Here is a 19,283-nt window from a genome sequence, read left to right as displayed (position 1 = left end):
AAACCTGCACGGTCACAGGGAGAACATAGAAACATAGAAAAATAGGTGCAGGAGTCGGTTCATCGAGCCAGTACTGCCATTCAATATGATCAAAGCTGATAAAATTAGTACCCCGTTCCTGCTTTTCCCCCATATCCCTAGATTCCTTTAGCCCTAAGAGCTAAATCTAACTCCCTCTTGAAAACATCCAATGAATTGGCCTCCACTGCCTTCTGTGGCAGAGAGTTCCACAGATTCACAACTTTCTGGGTGAAAAAGTTTTTCCTCATCTCAGTCCTAATGAAAAGGTTTTTTCCTCATCTCAGTCCTACTGGCAAACTCCACATAGACAGCACCCAAGGTTGGGATTGAATCCGGGTCTCTGGCGCTGTGAGGCAATAGCTCTACCAGCTGCACCACTGTGCCGCACTGTCTCTGAAAATTTCAAAAGAAATCTTTTCTCTTTAAATGAAGGAACCATTGATTGCCCAGAAAGCATTGTTAGCCACACAGATTGTTTGTGTGTGTATTTGTGTGAGAGATCAAGTAACATGGGTAAATTCCCTTTTCTGAAGGGCATTGGCCATCATTATTCTTTTTAGCGCATTCCATTCTTGCTATTACTAACCCACAAAACAACGATTGTCGTTGTTGGACTGCAACTGTTATCTTCAAGTTGATGGATTTAGGAAGAGATTGGAGAGAGTTCGTACTTGTGATTACTTAGGGATGGCTCATGTTCAAAAGTGCATTTATATCTATTTGGTGACAGCTAGATTGATTGCAGTTTGATTCCTTCCAATGCCCAAGTAGTCGGATAACACTTGGGTAGATTTTCTGCTCACTGCTCAGATGTAAAATTGCTTTTGGGAATTGGCTGCCATCATAGAAATTGGCTGATTTTAAATTTCCATTCATTGTGCTGGAAATAACGACAGATTTTAAAGAATCTAATCAGCCACGCTTGTGTTCAGGCACCTAGATGAAAATCCACCTCTGCATGGGTGGCGCAGCTGGTAGAGCTGCTGCCTCACAGCACCAGAGACCCAAGTTAGATCCTGACCACGGGTGCTGTCAGTGCGGAGTTTGCATGTTCTCTCTGTGACCAAGTGGGTTTCCTCCCACATCCCAAAACGCACAGGTTTGTAGGTTAATTGGCCTCTGTAAATTGCTCATGATGTTTAGAGACTGGATGAGAAAGTGGGACAGCATAGGACTAGCGTGAACAGGTGGTCGATGGGTGGAATGGACTCGGTAGCCAAAGGCCTGTTTCCATGCTGTATCAAAAAATGATTTTTGCTAAAAAAAAATATTTCGGGTATAAAATGATCTTTTGTTTTATTGCTCAGATCATGACTGTACCAAATGATCCTTATACCTTCCTATCGTGTGGAGAAGATGGTACAGTCAGGTGGTTCGATGTAAGAGCGAAGACGAACTGCACGAAAGAAGACTGCAAAGATGTGAGTTTGACAAGTACACATATTGTTGGCATAAACAATGATTTTTAGCTAACGTTGTGTAGTATTTCCTTTGACATATACCCAGCTGTATGAAAATTCAATCAATGAGGCAAAATTGCATTTTATTGGCAAGTCCACAATATTTAAATATGAATTTTCAAACATGGTATGTTTTTTTTAATAGCCAAATTAAAATTGTTAGACATGTAGAAACAAGGAACTGCAGATGCTGGTGGACACAAAATGCTGGAGTAACTCAGTGGGTCAGGCAGCATCTCAGTAGAACATGGATAGGTGTCTTTTCGGGTCGGGGCCCTTCTTCATACTGAAGTTCTTCAGATTTGAATTACACTGGTCTGGATTAGCATGCTGTTGGGGGTGATGAGTGATGATAACGATGGGAGGGTGGGGGTATGGTGGCGAAGGAGGGTTTGGAGGGTAGTTGTTGCTGCTTTTTATTTTAATGAACTGTATTTTGAATCAACCCCTTGAATCCTCTTTGTTTTTCATGGAGTGGCTTCAAACTTTTTTTTAAACGGTAATCAGAGATTATTTTGGTTTTGTTGCATTGGTTTGCTCAGTGAATAAGCCGTGATATATAGCTGTGCACAATGTTTTGCTGCAACAACATTGTGGGTATTTTTCCACATTTTATATTGTCATGTGTTAACTATACACTCACCTGGTGTTATCACTATGTCTCATGATTCTTTCATGTCTATTATGAAACAAAATTCAGATGGGTACACTCCACTGTTTTGGCAGATTAATTGAAAATATTGTTGAAAGGTCTGCAAAAAGACCCATTTTCAACTTAGTTAATTTTGTTTGTAGGGCACAATTTGATTGCACTTCTCAAAATATTACTTCAACTGCATATACCATGGGTTGTTTGAGCAATTTCCCATTACAGTAATTCTAACCTGGGATGCTTGAAGTAGAATTTGAGATGTAGGTTAACTTGATGTCATTGAAGGCAGCAAAATACTGAGCCTCAATCGGCGGGGTCAGGTTGAATCAGGTTTATCAAGTAGAGTTTATTGTCATATGTACAAGTATGACGGGGTACCGGTACAATGAATATCTTGCAGCAGCATCAACAGGTGCATAGACTCTGACAAACATACAAAAACATAAATCATACATAAATTACACATCTAAATTCTGCAAGACTATAACAAGAAAAACACTGCAAAAAGATCAAGATATTAGTGCAAAACACAATTAGAATAAAAAGCAAGTCTATGCTGGTACAAGAGGTGGCCTGTAGTGTTCTGTTGTTGAGGTAGGATGAAGATTGCGCAGGTTTGTTCCCATAAACATGATAGTTTGTTCCCCTTAAACATGATAGAGGGCAGGGCCTGGGTACTGGGGTTGATGATCCTTGATGATAGACGCAGTTCTTCTTGAGGCAAAGTCTCATGTAGATACTTTTGATGTGGGTGAGATGTGCTGGTGATGGACCTGGCTGAATCCACCAGTCTTTATCGCCCCTGTGTGTTAGAATAGCAGCCATAATACAGCCAATCATGATGCTTTCAACGGTATATCTGGAGAGTATTCAGTGACACACCAAATTTCTTTAAACTTCTAAAAAAAAAGTAGCAGCGCAGGCAGGACATCTGTATGATTACCTCTATGTGGTGGGCACAGGACAGGTCATCCAAGAAGTTAATGCCCAGGACTTTGAAGTCAAGTAGATAATAAGAGTCTGCAAATGAGTTATCTTTGTATCCATCGTTCTTTGTCTTGGTGTCTAATTAAGCAATGTAAAGCTATTTTCTATCCATATCTCTTGCCCCATGAAGAGAAGGTAGCCTGAATATTTGACATATTAATAATATTTAAGTTACTTAATCGACTTTGTTTATTATCATTGTCACATCCTTTGCACTTTTTGCAATAGAATTTTGAAACAATTAGTTTCCTGCTAAATGTATGATTGAGCTTCTTGCGTCTTGAAGCGTCAATTTGTTTTAAAATATTTTGGTGACCGGTTTTGTAATCAGAAATGTATAACTTAAAACACAAATCTTTAAGATGTCAAATTCTGTTTTGAAACAGGACATTTTAATAAACTGTCGTCGTGCCGCCACTTCCATTGCTATCTGCCCCCTGATGCCGTACTACTTATCTGTTGGGTGCTCAGACAGCTCTGTGAGAATATATGACCGGAGGATGCTCGGCACAAGAGCCACAGGTTTACAATACTTTATTTTATTACACAGAATAAGAGCCTTTTTAACTGTGCACACAACTAAAATGTAATTAATTATTTATTTGATCCATTAAATCCATTGGATGACGTGGTAGAAACATTTAATCAAAGTGCATCCATGATATAAATATCGATAAATGCAGGATGTACAAAGGTATAGTACATCAGAAATGAATACAAGAACAGTGGCATGCACTTATGCCACGAGCAAATATTTTGCCACTGCTTTTCAACTAGAATACATTCTGACTTACTAATAAGATTTCTGATGAAATATAAACTATTCTACATGTGAATTCTGTGCACCAGTCCCCCAAACCCATTTTACACATGTGAACTTAGAACATAGAACGACAGTACAGCACAGGAACAGTCCCTTCAGCCCACAAAGTCTGTGCCGATCATGATGCCAAGATAAACCAATCTCATCTATTTGCACGTGATCCATATCTCTCCATTCCCTGCATATCCATGTGCATATCTAATGGCCTGTTAAATGGCACTATCATATCTGTCTCCAAAACCCACCCCTGACAATGCGTTCCACGCACCCACCACTCTTTGTGTAAAAACAAATTTTGATGCCCTGTATATCTTCTTTAAGTGGAAACCGTTTTTGAAAGAAAAGAGGTTAATGAAATGTGGAGGGATTTTAGTAGCATAAAGAGGGAGGAGGAAAAGCCATTGCTATCACTGCTCAAAACTATAATTATACAGCTTGGGTTAGAAGGAAAGGACAGGGAATGTAGTATCAGAATTAATGGATGAAGTGAAAAGCATAAATGTTTCAAAGCAAAGTATATGAATGTTTGAAAACAAACAATATGGTGCCTAGCTCTTAATGAGCAGGATTAATTGGATTAATCTTTTAACAACTATAAAATTCTATTGAATTAGATTTATCTCTTTCTTTGTAGGTAGTTACAATGCTCGTTCAACTACTGGAATGTGTGCAAGATTTGTACCCCCACATCTTACCAATAAATCTTGTCGAGTCACCTCCCTCTGTTACAGTAGTGATGGACAGGAAATTCTTGTTAGTTATTCCTCAGACTATATTTATCTATTTAATCCCAATGATGATCAGGGACGTGAACCTAAGATCCTTTCAACAGATGAGAGACGAGAACCAGAGGTAGGTGTTTTTGTAGTATTTGGGGGAAAAAAACTTAATCTGCTCTTGTGACCATGTATTTTATGCAAAAGATAGACACAAAATGCTGGAGTAACTCAGTGTTTCAGACAACATCCCCAGAGAGAATTGATGACGTTTCAGATCGAGACCCTTCTTCAGACTGATTGTGGGGGAGTCTGGAAGCAAGGTAACACCAGGACAAATCAGGGCTGGCAACAGATGACCTCAGGCAGAGAGGTTCCCTTGTTCGCTAGGGATGTGTGATTCCCGAGTGGGATACATTGTTGCGAACTGGTTAACTGAGTTTAGTGGAGGAAGGGGGAGAGGGGAGAGTTTAGAAGTTAGCTAAAATTAGAGAATTCAATGTGTATTTTATGCACCAGTAATATTTCTGGTCAATGTTAGTCAGGAGTGCTTAATTATTACAGGCATTAGGAACAGAACAACAAAATTAGTACCTGCTGCAGCTTTATAGGACCATTAATGCACCAACACAATAAAAAAAATGAAAAATAAAGTACTCCAGTACAGCTACAACACTGACATCTATCCAGTAATGTCGAAGGGTCATATATGTCATGTTCCAAAAGAAAAACATACGTCAAATCCGTTCCAGCTAATAAATCAGTTTGCTCTCAACATCAGCTAAGTTTTGCAAATTATAATCAACTTTACCAAAAATAACCTACTCAGTTACCAATGATCTATGCACCAATGCCCAGTTTGAGTTTTGTCATGAGCCTCTGCTCCTGAATTCATTGCAGCCTTGGTACAAACAGAGAGCAAAGACCTAGTTTCCAGAGGAGAGATGAGAATGCCCTCAAGGTGGTGTATGTGTGTAGTGTATGTGTATGTGTCAACAAGGAGTGCGTGTGACCTTGAGACAGTGGGCATCAGCGGAAAACACTCCATTGGTTCGTATTTCACCCTGTCCAACAACAGATGGTGCTGGATGTTGGTCATCTTGTTGGTCAACAATCTTGTTGACGATTGCACAATTTTCAATTTTATTCACATTCCCCAGCAAATGATACAATACAATACAATACAATACAATATATCTTTATTGTCATTGTACTGGGGTGCAACGAGATTGGGAATACGGCTTCCATTCGATGCAATAAATTAATTAGCTAATCAACAGCAATATAGACAGCCCAGAGAAATAAAATTAGAAACAGTTAAAACAATATAAAGTGCAAATAGGTTTCTGCCGGGTCGCTGTGCGACGTGACCATCCGAAGGAGACAGTTCATGGGGGGGGGGGGGCACTCAGCCGGACCGGTTCAGAGCAGCTATAGCTCTGGGGATGAAGCTGTTCTTAAGTCTGGAGGTGCGGGCGTAGAAGGCCTTGTAACGTCTTCCGGATGGTAGAAGTTCTGACAGACTATTGCAAGGGTGTGAGGAGTTTTTATGAATGCTGGTGGCTTTCCTGAGGCATCGTGTATTGTAGATGCCCTCCAAGGCTGGAAGCTGCGTCCCGATAATCTTCTGAGCTCTGTAGACTACCCGCTGAAGAGCTCTCTCCGCATCCGTGCAGCTGAGATACCACACAGAGATGCCATGCCTTAGGATGCTCTCTGTGGTGCAGCAGTAGAAGGTCGTCAGCAGCTGTTGGGGCAGACCAGTCTTTTTCAGTGTTCTTAGGAAAAACAGCCATTGCTGTGCCTTCTTGACCAGCGCAGCGGTGTTAGTGGACCATATGAGGTCCTCTGAAATGTGTGTGCCCAGAAACCTGAAGCTGGACACTCTCTCCACACTATCCCCATTGATAAAGATCGGGGCGTATTCCCCATTATGTGACCTCCTGAAGTTGATGATCAGCTCCTTGGTCTTAGAGGTGTTTAGGGACAAGTTGTTATCTGAGCACCAGTCCGTCAGATTCTGCACCTCCGCTCTGTAGTGTGTTTCATCACCGTTGGTGATCATCCCGATCACCATTGTGTCATCTGCAAACTTAACAATGGTGTTGGTGGCGAATGCGGGAACACAGTCGTGTGTGAAGAGGGAGTAAAGCATGGGGCTCAATACACAGCCCTGTGGTGTGCCGGTACTCAGGGTGATAGTGGAGGACAGGTGCGGGCCCAGTCTCACTGCCTGCGGTCGCTCCAGCAGGAAATTCAGGATCCAGTCGTATAACGACGAGCTGCCTAGCTGGTGGAGTTTGGTGTTGAGCTTGGTGGGGATGACCATGTTGAAGGCAGAGCTATAGTCTATGAATAGCATCCTCGCGTACGTGCCCTGTCTCTCCAGGTGAGTCAGGACAGTGTGAAGAGCCAGAGAGATGGCGTCCTCTGTGGATCTGTTTGCCCTGTATGCAAATTGATGCGAGTCCAGTGAGGCAGGGATGCTGGATTTGATACTTTCCAACTCTGCCTGCAGTGCGTCCTAGACTACATTCAGGCATGGGGTGGCTGCTAAGTAGAATATAACCTTGCGCCATCTTCTTGAAGGCAATTAATAATGGCTTGTCCCAACTTGAAACTTCACCTATTCAAGTCCTCCAGAGATATTGCCTGATCCACTGTGTTACTCCAGCACTTTGTGCCCTTTTTTTGTAAACTGCATCCGCAGTTACGTGTGCCTCAGCAATAACTGCTGACCTTGCCAGGTGTGCCAGAATCCTAAAACATTGTAAGAAAATATGTACATTTTGTCATAATCTTACGAGAAGGGTGTTAAGATTAAAATATTTTTAAGAGACAATGTTAATCAGTATTTTTCAACAGACTATATTGAATGCATTACTGCCCTCTAGTAGAATTCCCTTGATGGTATTTTCAAGGTCACGCACTGTCAGGCAGCTGTGTTTGCAAAATACTTAATGCTTGTTTACCAAGCTGAATTCATTTCCAGGAATATCAACACCACGTGATTATTGGTTCATACTCTGTATAGATCAGCTGTGGGAGGTTGTAGCAGAAACTGTTCTCTTCAAATACCAATGTAATTAAACTTTATTTTTAATGAGGATCACGTGTTGATTATTGTGCAATTGATGTGATATTTTGATCTCTAAAGTTTTGTTAAAATGTACAGATATTAAGAAATGGGCTGCCTCACTGTGTGTGCGCATTTGCCCAAATGCCTCTGGAAAAAGGGTTGCTCGAGAGAAACCAAGGCTATCAGTTGATGCAGGAGTAACCAGCTATACTTAGTCCATTCTTCTGTGCTTTCTGACCCCAAAAGATGAATGGAGATTGAATAGGCCCATTGGAAGGGGTTGGTGGGATTGAGGAAAGTGACCAACATATTTTTTGGAAGAGATATGTTGTGGTCCAGAGGGTTGTTGGAGAAGAGGCAAGATGTGGTTAGATGTTGCTGTTGGTTGTTTAATTGAAGAAGAATTGGCCACTTGGACCAGAGATCGGTACTGGCTTGTGGCTGGTTATGTTTGGGGGCAGGGGGTGGAGGGGGTGGAAACTGGAGCTCAAAAGTGGGAACAGGAATGTTGTAGAACAGAGAGGCTAGGGGTGAAGGTACAAAGATCCATGAAAGTTGCGACACAAATGAATGGGATGGTGACGAAGGTGTGTGGCGTGCTTGCCATCATCAGTCAGGGTATTGAGTACAGGATTTGGGACCTCATGTTACAGCTTTACAAGACATTGGGAAAACCACATTTGTACAGTTCTGATTGCTCTGCTATTGAAAGGATGTTATTAAATTAGAAAGTGTGTTTAAAAAAAAGGATATTACCAGATCTGGAGGTTTTGTGATCCAAGGATAGGCTGGTATTTTCTTTTTCTTGGCAAGTAGGGGGATGATCTTATCGAGATTTATAAAATCACTAGACCAAGTGGACCCGTTGGGCCCAAACCTCTCCTGCATTGGTGCAGCACCCCTGTCCTCTCCCCTCCCACCACTCTCCCTTCCCCCACCCTCCCCCCTCCCTGCCCCTCCCCCTCCCTCCCCCTACACCCCCTCCCCTACCCTCCCCCTCACCCTCCACCCCCCTCCCTCCACCCCCTCCCTCCCCCTACACCCCACCCCCCTACACTCCCCTCCCCACCCTCTTCCCCTCCCCCTCTCTCCCCCTTGCCCTCCCCCCCCACTCCATCCCCCTCAACCCCCTTATCCCTCCTCCCCCCCTCCTTCCCTTCCCCCTCCTCACTCCCTAGGAGAAAGATTTAAACTTTAAAATGTGAATAACTTTAAATATATAACATCGATTTCAATGAAACTTCTTCCATTAGCACCAAAGGGACAACGGTGAGTAAGGTGGGCCTAAAATTGTCTCACTATCGTGTACCGTTTTGGTTGTAGTTCAGGAACAAACAAACAAACAAACAAACAAGAGTTTTAGTATATAGATAGATGAGAGGCAGGGGAGTCTAAAACTGAAGGACCCAGGTTTAAAGTGAGAGGGTAAAGATTTAAAAGGGAACTGAGGGGCAACTTGAGCTAGATAGAGCTCTTAAGGATAGCGGAGTCAGGGGGTATGGGGAGAAGGCAGGAACGGGGTACTGATTGAGAATGATCAGCCATGATCACATTGAATGGCGGTGCTGGCTAGAAAGGGCCGAATGGCCTACTCCTGCACCTATTGTCTATTGTCTAACTTTTTCACACAGAGGATAGTGTTTTGTGTAGAGCGTAAATTGAACAAGCTACCAGAGGAAATGGTAGAATCAGGTACATGTATGGCATTTAAAAGACACTTGGACAGTATACTGATAGGAAAGGTTTGGAGAGATATGGGCCAAGTGCTGACAGGTGAGGCAATAATGTGTTGAGCCAAAGACCCTGTTTCTGTGCCATACAGCTTTATGCTTCTGTGAATGTTCTCCAAGGCTAAAACGAAATAATTTGATCAGTGTCCCTGTCTGGTGCCATGCTAGCTTATTGTCCTGGGATTGCTCAGTGCTACCCCGCTTACTCCCCCTCCCTCTCCCTCCACGCCTCCTGAGCCAATGTGATCTGTATTCCCTCTGCATAGCCCAGAGGGAAGTTACACAGGGAATGGTATTGTGAAACTCCTTGACAGATTTCTGCAGTGATGTGAAAAAATTGGTAATGGTTATCATTATGTCTCACACTGGAAAAATGATTCTTCAGTTGTATGAAGCTTTAAAAAAGCATTAATCTTTCATAGTGGAATTTCTAAGCACTTGTTCTTCTGGTAAGATTGAATGGCAAGGCAGATGTGAGGGATTCTCTTGGTGATCAAGTTCCAAATAAATCTTGCGGGTATTGGAAAACATACCAAATTATTAACAAATGGCAGACGTTATGAAACGCACCATCTGATGAGAGCGTTTCATGTAGAGCGTGAGGTTTTATCTCCAACATTGAAAATTATTTACCCATTTTAGAATGTTATTGTGGCTTAGGTGGTAACTGCAAGCTCCTGATTGATGTTCACAAAATATGTTCCTGGTTAATAATCTGGTTTTCAAATAATTAGATTTTTAGATTTAGTTTTTGTTTTAGAGATGCAGCATGGAAACAGCCCTTTGGCCCACTGAATCATTGCCGACCATCTAGCTCTATGTTCTCCCACTTTCCCATCCACTCCATGCACATTCGGGGCAATTTACAGAGGCCAATTAACGGACAAACCCGCACGTCTTTGGGACTTGGGAGGAACGCGGATCACCCAGACGATACCCACGGGGTCACAGGGAGAACGCCACACACAGACACACACGCACCCACACACACCCACACACAGACAACCCCCCCCCCCCCCCCAGTCAGGATCGAACCCGGGTTTCTAGCGCGTAAGACAGCATCTCTACCAGCTGTGTCTGTGCTGCCCAATTAAATCTCTTAAATTTTCATCCAGATTTCTTGTGTTTATATCTAGATCCGGCAACCACCCGTAAAACGACTGCGGCTTCGAGGGGATTGGTCTGATACTGGCCCAAGGGCTAGACCAGAGAGTGAGCGAGAACGTGACGGTTAGTGCTTTTTATACTAAACTAGACCAAGTGGACCCATTGGGCCCATTCCTCGTAGAGGGGGGACAGGGAAGGGGAGAGGGTGCCACTCACCTCGGTGGGCCCATTCCTCGTAGTGTTTCCATTGTGACCTTGGAAAATTGCGTCTTTTCTTTCAAATAAATTGTTTTTTTAAAAAAATGAAATGAATATCAATGAAATAAAGATCCTATGTAAAATAAAGAGGCCGAGATGGATCCGTGGTCTTTTCCAAAAATGGACGGCCGGGCAGGGAACGTCTCCCGGGGCTGTGGGCGGGCGAGGGGGGACAGGGAAGGGTATCGTGCGTCGAGCGGGAGTTCATAGACAATCAATGGACCCCACGTGGGGGTGAACGGCAGGAGCAAATCAGGACTTGCCGGTGACCAATCAGAGCGGGCAGCGTCAGCGCTCCCCCCACGTGGGACCCGAACCAATCTGCCGTCGAGCGGGTCGGAGCCAATCAATGGACCCCACGTGGGGGTGAGCGGCAGGAGCAAATCACGCGGTCCCCACCCCCACTCACCCACTCCATCCTCCCTCCCTCCACTCACTCATTCCCCCACTCCCCTCCCCCAACCCCCCCAACCCTCCACTCACCCCATCACCACTCCCCCCCTCCCCTGCCCCCCCCCCCTCACTCTCCCCACTCCCACTCGCCCCCCATGCCCACTCCCCTCCGTTGAACTGTTGGTGGTGAAAGCCACTTATCTGTGCCCCATGCGTGCAGTGCTGATCGCCGGCGTGCGGCGGCTGGGGCCCGGCGGGAGCTGGGACTGCACTTCCCAGCAGGCAGCGCGGCGGCGGAAGCCGCGCACAAGATGGCGGAACGGGAGGAGGAGGAGAAGGAGAGCAGCCGCCATTTTTGTGGAGTCGTCAACGATGCTGTTGGTTGAAGCGGGCATTGGAGGAGACGTGGGAGGAGGAGGAGGAGGAGGAGGAGGAAAAGCTGTATTCCGGTTGTATTCCGGTGATGGTGCAGGGCGCTGGGCCCGGGCAGGAGGGGGGACTCGACAACGCCGTCAGCTGAAGCGGGCTCTAGAGGAGACGGAGGGGAACGATGAGTCGCCGGTGACGATGACCATCTTCCTCCTGCTCGTAGTCTCCCCCGGGGCCGGGTGCAGGCAAGGGGGGAGGGGAAAGGGGACAGGGAGTGACTCACCCCGGCCCTGGGCGGCCATCGCGGTGGCCAGCAGCAGGAGTGCGGCTGTCCTGCCAGCGGCCATCTTCATTCGCCTTCTCTCTGGCGCCGCACTGCACCATGGGAGGAAGGTCAGGTGCGAGGCATGCCGGGACGGGCGGAGGTCCTCCCGCTGGTCCTCCGGGGAGGGGAGAGGAGAGCGCATTTGTTAAAGCCAATTTATTGGCCGCAACTCCCTGGCCCCCCTCCCTCATTGGCTCACACTCGTGCAGGTGCCATTGTGACGTCACACGCTGAAAATCATAATGAAATCGGTTTAAAAGGTAATTTTAAAACTTTTAAATCTCTCTGAGTTTAAAAATATAACACCAATGTTTTAAAGGGTCCCTAGGACAATGGTGAGTAAGGTGGGCCTAAAATTGTTGCGCTATCGTGTACTGTTTTGGCTGTGTAGAGGGCATGGTACACACATAAACACATAAACATATACACACAAACAAACCGAGTTTTAGAGATAGATAGATAGATAGATAGATAGATAGATAGATAGATAGATAGATAGATAGATAGATAGATAGATAGATAGATAGATAGATAGATAGATAGATAGATAGATAGATAGATAGATAGATAGATAGATACATTTGATGTAAATAAACTAGAGTAGAGATTCATTGTTGATTGCATGAGCTAACTTGCATTTTAATTACAACTGCATTTCATGCTTGGAAACTAAAAATTAATTCCTTGGAGCTAAATGTCGGATTGGACAGCTACAACCATTGGCTTTTTCAAAAGTTCCAAAAAATTGCATTTTATTAAATATATGCAATTTAAATAAAAGAGTAAAAGAGATTGAATTCAGCTTGATGCTGTGGTGTGGCAAAATGTGTTGATTTATAAAGAGTAGCAAAATTTGGAGACACAGGAACTGTAGATGCTGGGTTACACGTAGTGCTGGAGTAAATCATCAGGTGAGGCAATGTCTCCAGAGAGCGTGGATAGGTGGCGTTTTGGGTAGGGACCCTACTTCAGAGGAAGTTGGGATGTTATATTACAGTTTTGCATTATGGTGGGGCCACATTTGGAGTATCGTGTTCAGTTTTGGTCAGTCTGCTATAGGAAGGATGTCATTAAACTGGAAGGAGTGTAAAGAAGATTAATGAGGATATTGTCAGGACGCAAAGGCCTGAGCTGTAGGGAGAGGTTGAGCAGGATTGGTCTTTATTCCTTGATGCGCAAGAGACTAAGGGATGATCTTGTATTGGCATATATAATCACGAGGGGAATAGACAGGGTGAATGCACAGATTCTTTTACCTACAGTAGGTGAATCAAGAACCAGAGGACATGGGCTTAAGGTGAGAGGGAAAAGATTTACTAGGAACCTGAGACGCAACATTTTCCACATAGAGGGTGGTGGGCATATGGAACGAGCTACCAGAGGAGGTGGTTGAGGCTGGTACTATCACAACATTTAAAAGACATTTGGACGGGTACATGGATAAGAAAGGTTTAGAGGGAATGGGCCAATTGCGGGTAGGTGGGACTGGTGTACATGGGGTATCTTGGTTGGGATGGACGTTGGGTCGAAGGGCCTGATTGCATGCTGTATGACTTTATGAATGCCAGGACGGCTACACCTGTGTAACATGACTTCGAATATTATGAAGGATACTGTACGTCCACTAATTGAGGGTGTATTTGAATCATGCTAATGTCTTGTGTTATTTATAACAAGGCAAAGTCGAACAAAACATGAATGGTAAATCATGAGATTTCTCCAACCAGTAAAATGTGACCCCTTTCATTTTACTTAAATAGGAGAGCAAATGCTCTTCTGCAGCAATCCATGCCTCTGTGTGTAAATTGCGGAACAATCTCCATCTTCCCAAATGCCTCTTTCTCCTGTTTGGCAAAGCATTCCTGCTCTCAAGTAGTGGGGAGTATGTCCTTAAGAGCTGGTGGCTTTCACTGATTGCTGTGCAGCAAGGTTTATTAAAGGTTTATATTGTCATGTGTACTGAGGTACAGTGAAAAACTTTGTTTTGCATGCTATCCAAACAGATCAGATATCATTTCAACTCAAGTACAATAGGTAGAGCAAAGGGGAAGCTACAGAGTACAGAATATAGCTCAGCATTGTTGTGCATCAGTTACGTAGACAAAGTCCAATGTCCACTATGGAATAGAGGTGAATTGGACATAGTAGCGCATCGGTTCCACAGTCAGCTGCGTTAGGAACTGTGCAGATGGTGCTTTCTTGCTCAATGCTATTACATACTTTTGGTCAATGTTGGGGCTAAACATTTTTGATGTTTTAGCAGACCAAATGCAGATAAATCCAATTTCTACCCAATAGTACCTTGTGCTTATTTTTTTAAAAACCACCTAAATATTTTCTTCCATGTTTCAGGAGAGCAAAGTCCTAATGTGTCACTCATGCAACGCATGTCAGACATGTTATCCAGGTGGTTTGAAGAAGCTAGTGAAAATGCCCAAAGCAACTTAAGAGGAAGGGGAAGATCAAGATCCCGAGGTACATCGCTGTAGTCACTAAATACGCGTATGTACATTACTGAACATTGCTGCTAACTATACATAATTGAAAAGTATACATTTACCTGAATATTTTATTATGAATTGCACTGTACCTCATTCCATAACTATACACTTTATTCAAACAAACTTTTGTTCTTGCTGCAAAATAAATTCAGAAAGGGAAAATTTCTAATAGCCAACATAAAATGATTACTCAGTGGAACAAAATAGCTCTCAAAAGATTATTGCTTTGACTATTGCAGGGATAAACGAGGAATCAAACTTAACAAATTGCAGATATCCTCCTCCTCAAGTACACATTGCTTAATAAAGATTAGAAAGGAGAAATTAGGCTACTCCGCCATTCAATCATGGCTGATCTATCTTTCCCTCTCAACCCCATTCTCCTGCCATCTCCCCATAACCCCTGACACCCTTACTAATTAAAAATCCGTCAATCTCCGCCTTAAAAATATCCATTAACTTGGCTTCCAGAGCCGTCTGTGGCAATGAAAGTTGTAACAAGATCTTTGAATGGGAGATAGCCCTTCCGTAGATTTTAATGGTAGGGTAGTGAATTTGCTTTTGTTTGTTCTTTTCACACTTTATGTATTGTGTTACTGATTTCTGGTTCCTTGGGTACTCTTATCCTGCAACTGCACTCATCTTTGTATTGTTAGGTTGTGCAGAATATAATATTCCTAATGCTCTGGTGCACTTTGGGTTATATTGCAGAGAGCTCTAATTGATCAATATTTCAAAACATGGCAATATGACCTGGTGATTGTACCTGTACTATTCAAGCTTATTGAAGTTGTAAGTGATTATATAATCAGAGCTGAGGATGGTATATGTTCCTTATCCTTTAGCAGTTGTTGTTGTGCCATTTTTCTGATAGATGAGTGTTGAGTTAGAAACATAGAAAATAGGTGCAGGAGTAGGCCATTCGCCATTCAATATGATCATGGCTGATCATCCAACACAGTATCCTGTACCTGCCTTCTCTCCATACCCCCTGAGTTGTGGGAGTAGACAATAAACCTTGGTGCAGACTTGAATCTTCCATTGTGGTTGTGCAACAGCTGGAAGCTGATGGAATGAAAACCTTGAAGATTGCAAAGCCACGGCCTCATCGTCCAATGCCTTGAACATTACAGGAGAAGGGTATATAGTGCATGCAAACTAACGGAAGCTTGTCAGGCTTTCATTTCTCTGCATTCTCCCAGTCTAGCTTTTGTCATCCACATGAAAGGTAATTTGACTCGACTGAAATTGTACTGGGAGAAAGACATATCTCCATCAGCAGTAAAATGTAGAAACAAAGAACTGCAGATGCTGCATTACAAAAAGAGACACAAAGTATCTAAGTAACAGCGGGTCAGGCAGCATCTCTGGGAGAAAATGGATATATGATGTTTTGGGTCGGGAGAGGAATCAATAAGGATCGCAACACAAAACGTCGCCTATCCATATTTTCCAGAGATGCTGCCTGACCTACTGAGCACTTGTGCCTCTTTTCCCGAACAGCAACATGAGAGCTTGAGCAGAATTAGGAACGGTGAGACAAAAAATTCTGGAGTAACTCAGCGGGTCAGGCAGCATCTCTGGAGAGAAGGAATGGGTGACATTTCGGGTCGAGACCCTTCTTCAGACTTATACCAGCATCTGCAGTCTTTTTCCTACGAATTGGGAATGGTGAGCCCTTGGACTAGTAATGATTCGAACCTGCTGCAGCAGGTTGAGCGAATACTTTAATGTCACATGTGATAAGTAACAGTGAAATTCTTTGTTTCGCATATCCTAGGTATGCAAAACAAAGAATTTCACTATTACTTGTCACATGTGACAATAAAGTATTCGCTCAACCTGCTGCAGCACATGAAGGGAGCCGACAAAGTGTCCTTTGTGCTCTTCCTTGAAAAGTACTTTGGGACGCTCCCAAGGTCATGGAAAGAATTCTCACGCCAGCATTGTGAAACGACACTTATAGACAATAGGTGCAGGAGTAGGCCATTCGGCCCTTCGAGCCAGCCATTCAAAATGATCATGGCTGATCATTCTCAATCAGTACCCCGTTCCTGCCTTCTCCCCATACCCCCTGACTCCACTATCCTTAAGAGCTCTATCTAGCTTCAGAGAATTAGCCTCCACTGCCTTCTGGGGCAGAGAATTCCACAGATTTACAACTCTCGAACTGAAAAAGTTTTTCCTCATCTCTGTTCTAAATGGCCTACCCCTTATTCTTAAACTGTGGCCCCTGGTTCTGGACTCTCCCAACATTGGGAACATGTTTCCTGCCTCTAACATGTCCAACCCCTTAATAATCTTATATGTTTCAATAAGATCCCCTCTCATCCTTCTAAATTCCAGTGTATACAAGCCTAGTCGCTCCAGTCTTTCAACATATGACAGTCCCGCCATTCCGGGATGGTGGCAAAGCTACGGTTGGTGTCTCGCTAACTACAAGATATCCAATATTTAACTTGCATTTCTAGCCACCGTGTCCGTATTGTTAGTCCTGTTGATTTTATCCTAAATTTAAATGGTGGATGGTGGGTGCCAGCTGATGTGTCACCCTTTATTCTCAAAGAGCATCCATTTTATTTGTGTCTATGACTTTAAAGACTGCAAGAAATAAAAGGCAACTGCTCAAAGGTAGCTTTCTTAATGAATTTACTGCTGACAAGGAGTGTGATTGGGAGCTAATGCTTTACTGTATATCGTGTGAATACTGAAACTACTTATGCCACTATAAAACTATTGATACAAATATTTTACCCATTTACTTTGTGTATTCTAAACCTAGATCTCAGAGATAACAGGACTGTGTTGCACCATGAGTTCATTTGTTGTCTGATAAATCAAATATGTGGTGATCTTCTCACGTGTAATTCTACAAAATTTTCCCATTTATTAAAACTCACACTCACACACCAAGTCTTATAAAATGAAAAATGTGCAGAGAAGACTTACAGAATGTTGCCAGGGCTAGGGCTAAAGGGAGAGGTTGGACAGGCCAGGACTTTATTCTTTGGAGTGCAGGAAAATGTGGGGTATAAGATCATGAGGGGAATAGATAGGGTAAATGCATACAGACTCTGACCCAGATTAGGGGAATCAAGAACCAGAGAACATTGGTTTCAGGTGAGATGGGAAAAATTTAATAGGAACCTGAGGAGCAACTTTTTCCACACAGAGGGTGGTGGGTATATGGAACGACCTGCTAGAGGAGGTAGTTGATGTCTTTTAAATGTTATTCATTTGGACTGGTACATGGATAGGAAAGGAATAGAGAGGTATGGGCCAAATAATGGTAGGTGGGACTGGTGTAGATGGGTCTTCTCGGTCAGCATGCTTCAGTTTAGTTTATTGTCACATGTACCGAGGTACAGTGAAATGCTTTTGTTGCCTGCTAACCTTTCAGCAGAAAGGCAATACATGGGCAAGTTGAGCCAAAGAGCCGGTTTCCTTGCTGTCTGGGTCTATGACTAGGTCAGAAATTATCATTAACTGCATATTAGTATATTCAATTCTCCATTTTTAATATTATTTTGCACAATGTTTGCTCTCCATAATAGGAGGCAGAGCATCGGTTAAAGTTGTAGTTTTGAGTTGAAAGGAATGAAGTATACCCTCTTATTGCAGGAAACATTGTGAGGTCGGAGCCATTAGATTCAAACACACCAGCGGTGCAGGAAGAAGCTGGTGACGGTACCATGGAGGTCGATTCTCCAGCGGATCAGCTGCCACAATCTTCGTCGTCATCCACAGTTTCAGCTCAGGCTCAATCAACATCATCCTCAACTGCTGGTTCCTGCTCCACTTCTCTCCTGTCTTCACCTGATGGTGAACACAAGCACCCACCTCAATCAACAGACAACCCCCCACAGTCGGGTAAGAAGACAACATCCCTCCAAATAATTTCTATACTCTGGATCACATTTTGTATAAATTGAATTATAACTATTATTCCAAGCACTTCATATGAAATTTTAGCTTCAATTTGAACTAGCTTCCCAATTAACATTCCCCCAAAATGAAATGACTATATCAGAGTAAATAAAGGCATCCTAACCCTTCAACGACATTGGATTCCTGGTTGTATCGAGTTCAATCCATACCATTCGGATTATGTTTTGATACAAACCTAAGGGCAGAAGACTAGGTTTATGTTGATTGGAAATCTCATTTGCAACTATATATGAGTATGTTCATTGTGAAAGGCTTATCGATTAGGTAGTTAGGAACAAAATAAAATCTGCTATTTTGAAATTACGTGTAAAAGTAATGAAGTTCTGCACTGACACTTGACAGTGATTCACTATTAGATCTAGCACGGCAAAGGGAAATAAGATAGTGCAGATGCTGGAATCTTGAGCAAAAGTACAAAGTGCTGGAGTAACTCAGTGGGCCAGGAAGCATATCTGGAGGACATGCATTGGCAACAATTTGGGCCAGGACCCTTCTTCAGAAGTGTCAGAGAAGGGTTTTGACCCTAAATGTCACCTATCCATGTCTTCCAGAGATGTTGCCTTACCCAGTGAGTTACTCTAGCACTTTGTGTTTAGATCTAGGATAGAGCTAGTTAGAAATCCATGTGAATAGAGTGGTACTCCATAAGAAACTTCATTGTGGCTTAATGTTTCACATCAAGTTTAGTTACAAATATTGAACTGAAATAAGTTTTAAAGTTTTTTGTGAAAAATCTTCAAAAAACCTCTGCTTTCTTGTGATCAGCAGCCCACAGAATAAATTAGTTAGTTGCAGGCAGCTGAATGAAGCTAATATTATTCTGATATCAAATTTCATCCTCACAACAGGTTGGGTGTACCAGAATGTCTCCCCTCACTCTTTCCTTCCTATTGAAAGAAAGGGGGAAGTTTGGC

At 43.2% G+C, this 19,283-nt stretch overlaps 1 protein-coding gene across 6 annotated transcripts in view; it reads left to right on the top strand.

Annotated features, from left to right (window-relative positions):
- Window positions 1-19,283, top strand: part of dcaf6 (ddb1 and cul4 associated factor 6) — a 100,427-nt gene that overhangs the window by 30,381 nt on the left and 50,763 nt on the right. For 5 of the 6 annotated variants that reach the window (XM_078409230.1, XM_078409229.1, XM_078409235.1 and 2 more), the window contains exons 5-10: window positions 1,329-1,442; window positions 3,507-3,642; window positions 4,578-4,795; window positions 10,605-10,698; window positions 14,273-14,395; window positions 18,043-18,291. In XM_078409230.1, coding sequence (XP_078265356.1) covers window positions 1,329-1,442; window positions 3,507-3,642; window positions 4,578-4,795; window positions 10,605-10,698; window positions 14,273-14,395; window positions 18,043-18,291 — 934 coding nt within the window. The remainder of the gene's footprint in view (window positions 1-1,328; window positions 1,443-3,506; window positions 3,643-4,577; window positions 4,796-10,604; window positions 10,699-14,272; window positions 14,396-18,042; window positions 18,292-19,283) is intronic. The other variant, XM_078409233.1, reaches the window with a different exon arrangement.

This window comes from Rhinoraja longicauda, chromosome 12, assembly GCF_053455715.1.
Source record: "Rhinoraja longicauda isolate Sanriku21f chromosome 12, sRhiLon1.1, whole genome shotgun sequence".
Lineage (NCBI taxonomy): Eukaryota > Metazoa > Chordata > Chondrichthyes > Rajiformes > Arhynchobatidae > Rhinoraja > Rhinoraja longicauda.
This window is presented reverse-complemented; position numbering and strand designations above follow the sequence as displayed.